This window comes from Malus sylvestris, chromosome 15 (genome assembly GCF_916048215.2).
Source record: "Malus sylvestris chromosome 15, drMalSylv7.2, whole genome shotgun sequence".
NCBI classification, from domain to species: Eukaryota; Viridiplantae; Streptophyta; class Magnoliopsida; order Rosales; family Rosaceae; genus Malus; species Malus sylvestris.
Window position 1 is genome coordinate 45795574 of NC_062274.1, and position 7534 is coordinate 45803107.

The 7534-nt window shown below is 37.5% G+C and overlaps 1 protein-coding gene across 1 annotated transcript; it reads left to right on the top strand.

The window, feature by feature from the left end:
• Positions 1–237: 237 nt before the first annotated feature.
• LOC126603813 (disease resistance protein RUN1-like) lies at positions 238–7093 on the top strand. Its single transcript, XM_050270772.1, has 6 exons — positions 238–343; positions 569–626; positions 1575–2347; positions 4127–5222; positions 5349–5624; positions 5707–7093. Exons 3-6 carry the CDS (start codon positions 1638–1640, stop codon positions 6904–6906), a joined length of 3282 nt encoding a protein of 1093 aa, XP_050126729.1. The 5' UTR covers positions 238–343; positions 569–626; positions 1575–1637; the 3' UTR covers positions 6907–7093.
• The last annotated feature ends 441 nt before the right edge of the window (positions 7094–7534 follow it).

Consider the following 7534-nt stretch of genomic DNA (forward strand, 5'->3'; position numbering starts at 1 on the left):
ATGATGATTCAGATTGCTTCCTAGAGATATTGATTAATATTGCAAGTCTTTCTTTGTTTTTTTAATTCAACCCAACAACCTCAATACACCTATTATCAATGTTTTTAAATAAACTATTATTTCAAGTCGGCAGGAAGATGCCTGCAGCTTGAGAGGAAGCTTCACCCGCAGGTTTTTAAAATGCATCTTTGTAGAAGGTCCTCTGTCTGGTCCTCTGTCTGTTCTGCATCTTCATTGACACAATTAAATTCAGTGGTTGTTAACCATCTGCTAATTTTTCATATTTGAAGAGTGAAGGGCAAGCAATTGAAAGTTCCCCCTGTTCAAATTGCCAAGAAACCAGGTTATACTCGTCCCTAACCATATATACTTTTGGGGGTTTTTCCATATCTATCTTACAAACTTTTCCATAGCTGTATGTTTTGCTATATTGCTCTAATTAATTTTACTGCTGTTAGTGTATTCTTATAGTGCCTACATAGAACAAATTCAAAATTGTATAAAGGCGAAAATGAGAACATGAAAACTACATTTAACGTGAGTCACTCAATTTGAGCTACGTTCGCAGGTTGGTAGCTAGTTCTATGGAGTAAGCCCAGTAGGGACATTCACTTTACAAGAAGAAGGTAAACAAATTCAAGCACACAAATGTTTATTATTCTCACACTTGCTCTTAATTTCGTGTTCAACAAATACCTTGACAGCTCCTTAAAAGTTCGATCTATATTGCACAGAACTTAGGATAACAAGGGGTAGCAATATGAATTAAAACCGAATGAAAATACATTGATCTAGGAGATTGATCCAAGGAAGTAAGCCTGAACTTCAGTCTTTTCCATCTACTTAAAATTGATTTCAGTTTCTAGTTTTTATCTACTAAAAATTGATTTCAGTTTCTAGTTTTTAGGTTCATGTTGTCACAACCCTTCCTCCACCACTCTTTAATCCTCCTGTCTTCCATGTATTTCCTTTATATATCTACAAAAAATAAAAACTAAAATCAGAATGGTTAAAAACAATATCGTAGTTGTTCAAACGCTGTCTGGTGCACTATAAATATGATGACTTGCAATAAGAAACCGAGTAAGTTCCTCCTGTCTTTATATCTCTCATTAAGTCGCAAAGAATCCAACTGCTACCCATTTGTTTTAACTTTTAAGCATAAAAACATAGTTAGTTCAGTGGTTGTACCTCAACGGTCAGTACAATTAACTCCCGAAATCTTTCTCTCACATGACATTTTTCTTTACTTTTCCAAATCCTAGCTATTTTTTGCTCTTTTGTTTCTAATTAATAAATTTTGTTATTGATGTTGTACTGTTAAAGAGGCACTAATGTCTAACATGATCATGTATGTTCTTAAAGCATATATTTATCCTTTGCAGTTTAGAATTGGCAATAACCAAAATGCTAACATTTATACATTAATGTATCTGTGTGTGGTCTTTGTAGTGTATTCCAAACAAGATGAAGCCAAGACACAAAAAGCAATAAAAAGGGAGAAAGCAACCGATGTTTTGCCACTTTGTAGTGTATTTGTAAAGTTTCATTCATATTTTGTGTTTTCTATGCAGTAGAGAAACCACACAACAAAAAGAACTTCTCGTCTACTGTACATCCAAGAACCTAGTCTTAAAATGATGGTGAATCCTTTCGGGAGTACCGTGGCGATGAGCATGGGAGGAACCTGTATACCTTTTCCTACTTCAACTCCACAATGGAAATATGATGTCTTCTGGAGTTTTATAGGTGATGACGCCCGCAAGGGTTTCACTGCTTCCTGCACATATCCCCACCATTCAAGTCCTTCATGGAAACCTGAAGTCTTTTTAAGTTTTAGAGGTGATTACACTCGGAAGCGTTTCAGAGTTTCCCGTGCATTTTTCTCCCCTTCAACTCCTCAATGGAAATATGATGTATTTTTGAGTTTTAGAGGTGAAGACTCCAGAAAGGGATTCACAGACCACTTATACACTGCACTGGAAAGTCATGGAATAATAACTTTTAGGGATGACCCTAAACTTCAAAAAGGGGAATCTATTTCTCCCGGACTTGTTACTGCAATTGAAGAATCAAGATTTGCACTCATTGTTCTCTCGGAAAGTTATGCAACGTCATCATGGTGCTTGGACGAACTTTTACATATTCTTAAATGCATGGAAGCAAGAGAAGCAGTGCTACCAATTTTTTATAATGTTGATCCCTCTAATGTAAGAAAGCAAACAGGTTGTTTTGCAGAAGCCTTCAATAAACATGAAAAAGACAGGGTAGACGAAAAGAAGGTGCGAAGTTGGAGATATGCTTTGGCGAAAGTGGCAAATTTCTCTGGGTGGGATTCGAGGGACTGGTAATGTTTTGATTTTTCTCGCAACCACGTCCTTATTTAATGACGCGCGCGCGCACCTGCACCCACACCCACACACCCACACACACCCATACCCATAGTGTGACTTCTGTTTGAGGAATAGAAATATATCACAAATTACAATGAACGTAGCTATAAATGCCATTAAAAGAATTCCATCTATAGTTGTATAGTACTTATACAACGCACAACATACATCTTGAGAATGAATTCCACATTAATGAGATGAGGGACTTTGCATGGGTTTATAAGTAAGTTGAGCTACTCTCCATATTGCCAATTGGTTTATGGTGGAATCTCAATTTTTTCTTCATGGTATCAGAACAGGTTGTTCCAATGTGAAATCAAATAGCCACACGCGCTCCACGCAACCCGGTTGTGTTGTCCACGTGTTAGGCTTAAAAATTTGTCACATGGGAGGGAGTGTGTTGAGAATGAATCTCACATTAATGGATCTCACGTTGATGGGAGGGGTAACCTTGTTAGCAAATATTTGTATTTTGGTTTATATGAATGTTTGATTTTCTGGGCTTAGCCCGTTAGCATTAGGGTTTCGGTTTCTTACCTTTGAGGGTTAGAGTTAGTTTATTATAAATAACATGTTTGTTATTCAGTTGAGGACAAGTTAGCCACAATGTAGTCTCTTAGGGTTTTGTAACCGTTTCGGCATTCTCAATTTGTTTAATAATATTCTTATTATTTGTTAGTCTTGTTTGTTGCATACTCTGATATTCTTATTATTTTGTTAGTCTTGTTCGTTACGTACTCTGATATTCAGCTTGGTATCAGAGCAGGTTTGATCCTTCGAGATTTAATCTGCTTCGGGTTGGTATCTGTTTGCTTGTTTCCGTTGTCGTTTGTGTTCAAATTATTAGTTGGTATTGATTGTTTGCAAGAAGAAAAAATTGTTCGTTCGTTTTTTGTCCCGTGACTCTGCTTCTGCACCTTTGAACGCCGCAGCCTGCAGGAGTATCCACAAGTCTGTATTGCTGCAAAGGAGAAAAGAGGAAAAAATAGAATGGAATGAAAAAAGAAGGAAAAAAGGGGGAGTAAAAAAAAAAAAAAAAGGAAGAAACAAGAAAAAAATTGGTTGCTTGTTTAAGGCCCATGCAGGCAAAGGGAAAAAAAAATTGGTTGGATTTTTTATTTGTTTGTTCGGAAATCGGCATTGGTATTGGTATTAGTATTGGTAATGACATTGGCATCGGTATTGGTATTGGTATTGGTATCAACATCGGCATTGGAATTTGGAGGATTGCATCTACATATGCTTGTTGGCAAACTCATGTCGTGTACCGCCATGAGTTTGACGCAGGGGGGGGGGTGTTGGAAAATATTTGTATTTTGGTTTATTTGAATGTTTGATTTTCTAAGCTTAGCCTGTTAGCATTAGGGTTTCGGTTTCTTACCTTGTAGGGTTAGGGTTAGTTTATTATAAATAGCATACTTGTTATTCAGTTGAGGACAAGTTAGCCACAATGTAGTCTCTTAGGGTTTTGTAGCTGTTTTGGCATTCTCAGTTTGTTTAATAATATTCTTATTATTTGTTAGTCTTGTTCGTTGCGCACTCTGATATTCAACTAACCTTGCATGTGCTATAAGTAAGCTGCGCTACTCTTGATATTGCCCATTAGTTTTATGATGAAACCTTAATTTTCTTCAATATTTAGGTGTGCGATTATTGTGTTTTGGCTTGACTCAATGCAAAAAATAGTGAAAACATTTCGGAACTAATATATCTAACTCTATTCTTTTCCATAGGTCTGAAGCAAAGCTTGTCAAAGATATTGTTCAAGTGGTATGGAAAAAGTTGTGCCCAACATTATTATGTCATGTCAGCAACTTTGTTGCAATCGATTCAAGGTCGAAGCCAATTATTGATTTGTGTTTAGATGCAACGGTGAATCATGGTTGCTTTATTGGGATATGGGGGATGGGCGGTATTGGTAAGACAACTATTGCAAGAGTTGTGTACGAGAGAATCTCTCATGAGTTTGAGTTCCAAATATTTCTAGCTGATGTTAGAAGTAATGTCGAAAAAGGTGGTCTACCTCACCTGCAAAAGCAACTTCTTTGTAAAATCGGCATGGAAAAGATTGACATATGGGAGGTTCATGAAGGAGCAGCAATGATACGCAGGTTTCTACGTGGCAAAAAGGTTCTTTTAGTTCTTGATGATGTGAATCATTTGCATCAATTAGAATATTTGGCTGGAAATCAAGAGTGGTTTGGATTGGGGAGCAGAGTTCTCATTACATCAAGAGATGAGCATTTGTTATTTAAACACGGAGTGGAGAGACGGTTTGAGGTTGAAGGACTCAATAACGATGACTCTCTTCAACTTTTTAGCTGGAATGCCTTTAAGAAAGATTGCCCTGAACCAAGTTTTGTTCATTTGTCAAATCGTGTGGCCAATTATGCCAAAGGTCTTCCGCTAGCTCTTAAAGTCTTGGGATCTTTTCTGCACGGAAGAGGTTTAACAGCATGGAAAAGTGTGTTGGATAAACTAGGCAAAATTTGTAATTCAGAAGTTTTTGAGACACTTAAAATAAGTTACGATGGTTTAGATGACAATGAGAAGAAAATTTTTCTAGACATCGCATGTTTCTTTAGTGGAGAGGCCAAAGATCAAGTAAGAGAGGTACTTGAAGCTAGCGGTTTTAATGCACATATTGGAATAGATGTCCTTGTTGAGAAATCTCTCTTAACTGTTAATTCAGTCGGTGAGCTATCGATGCATGATTTACTCCAAGAAATGGGTCGAGAAATTGTTCGTCGAGAATCTCCTGATGATCCAGGCAAGCGTAGCAGGTTGTGGCGTAGAGATGACATCAATCGTGTCCTGAGCGAAAATACAGTAAGAGGCTTTTATTACAATGATAAATTTGATTGCTAGTTGCTATTATGTCTTACGTACAACATGGTGTTGTACTAGTTACTGCTTTCCTTATGGTATTACTTGGAATATATTCATGTTGACTAGGGAACAGAAACAATTGAATGTATAATCATGGACCCAGATGAGCAAGGAGCAGTCCAAGTGAATGCTAAATCCTTTTCAATGATGAAAAAACTGAGATACCTCAAGCTATATGATACGACCCTCTCTAACGGGCTTGAATATCTTCCCAATAGTTTGCGGTTCCTTGTATGGCACAACTTTCCTCTAAAAACTTTGCCATCATCTTTCTGTCCAGAGCATCTAGTGGAACTTCGCATGATCTTTAGTCGCCTTGAACATCTTTGGAAGGGAATAAAGGTACTTTTCTCTCTCATTGATTTTTACTACCTAGATTAATTTCATGCAAAGCTAATTTTGCTATGTTTTCACTTGATAACAGCATTCATACAATTTGAAAATCCTTGAACTTTCTAACTCTCCAAATCTTGTGGAAACCCCCGACTTCAGAGGTATGCCAAATCTTGAGCGTCTGATTCTTGAATTTTGCAACCTGTATGAAGTTGACAAATCCGTGGGAACGCTTGAAAGACTTAAGGTTATGAACTTGAGTGGTTGCCAAAACCTTGCGCGTCTTCCAAGAAGTGTATCTGGCTTAAAGTCTCTGGAAGATCTTGATGTTTCTTTTTGCTTGAGGCTTGAAAAGTTGCCAGAAGGCTTGGGCCATGTTGAGAGTTTGGAACGGCTTGATGTGCGTGAAACTGCTATAACTGAACCACCTTCTTCCATTGGTCTTTTGAGAAACATGAAGGAATTATATTTCGGCAGATATCAAAAAAGAAGTCCAAGTCGCGCACATTTGCGGTTGCCTTCTTTATCTGGTTTGCAATCTTTAACGCACTTGAGTCTAAGTAACTGCAATCTTTTGGAAGGAGGAATTCCAAATGATATCGGCTGCCTCTCCTCATTAAGGTATTTGGATCTAAGTGAAAATCCTCTTTCTAGCTTACCCATGAGTATTTGTCAACTTTCCAAACTTGAATACCTTGGAGTGTCTAGTTGCGACAGTCTTCAAACATTAATCCCAGAGCTTCCTTCTACAATATCCTGTGTTGAAGCTTACAATTGCGAGGCACTGGAATCAGCTCGTGTAGACGTGATTAAACTTTTTGCTAACTGTTTCAAGCGGGTGGAGATGCAAGTTTGCACGAGTACGCATCGTCCTGGTTTAGGATGCTTGTTTGTAGTTCCTGGAAGTGAAATTCCGGAGTGTTTCAACCACAGAAGTGTGGGATTGTCAATCAGCGTCAAGCTACATCCAGGGTGGTCTACTGATCAGAAGTTAAAGGGATTTGCGGTGTGTGGGATCTTCGGGAGGATGCATCGTTATTTAAATGTCCTCAAACTCAGCATCAATGGAAAAGCATGTTTAATGGCCCAGCAGAGAACCGATCTTTTAAGGAGAGACCACCTTTTGTTCTTCTTCCTTCCACGGCATGAATTCTTTACCGGCAATGAGTGGCAGAATATCAGTGAGCTTGAATTTTCATTTGAGCATAAGCACAAACCAATGCGGGAAGAGATGATATCTGGGATTGGGATGTGTTTAGTGTACGAGGAAGATGTAGAAGCGGTTATTTGAGGCAAGGGTTTGTTAGAATTCGTGAAGGGATCTTGAATTCCTTGATAGCCATTTGCAGCAGCTTGATAATTTTTTTTTGCAATTTTACAGCAATTTGGTCAACAGAGGTTGTTCACATATGTCGAGGAAACTTATATATTATTGTGTTTTTTCTGGTCTGCAGCCAAATAAATGGGTCCAACGGTTTGTTGGGGGAAATATTATTACAACATTGCTTTTCAATTTGAGTAATATTAGGGAGATTAGATTTGCAAACTAAATGATATGTCACCAATAGCAAATAGATATGTTTAATAATCTAGTCATCAACTTCCATATTATTTAGTTTTCAAAACTTAGTTCTCCTAGCATTACTCTTTCAGTTTTCACCTAATTAATGGGGAGTTTGAATGGAAATAAAGACATTTATTAGGTGTTGATCTCATGAAATTTGTCTTTTTTTTTTAACGATATTGTCTACACTAAATGGGTGAGAGAGTAGGCTAAACCTCATAATGAGCTAGCAATAATGTGGTTCAAATTCGCTTTTGTTGAGAATCGAATTTAATACCTCTCACTTACAAATAAAGATGAATACCGCTAGACTCTAGTACTAAATGACATGAAATTTCTCTTATAGTCTTCCTAA

What these genes read in the sequence shown, in the direction of transcription:
- LOC126603813 (XM_050270772.1), top strand. Translation starts at nt 1,638, where the DNA reads ATGATGGTGAATCCTTTCGGGAGTACCGTGGCGATGAGCATGGGAGGA. An exon ending in GGGTGGGATTCGAGGGACTG is followed by an intron (nt 2,348 to 4,126) that starts GTAATGTTTTGA and finishes TCTTTTCCATAG; the next exon opens with GTCTGAAGCAAAGCTTGTCA. An exon ending in GTGTCCTGAGCGAAAATACA is followed by an intron (nt 5,223 to 5,348) that starts GTAAGAGGCTTT and finishes CATGTTGACTAG; the next exon opens with GGAACAGAAACAATTGAATG.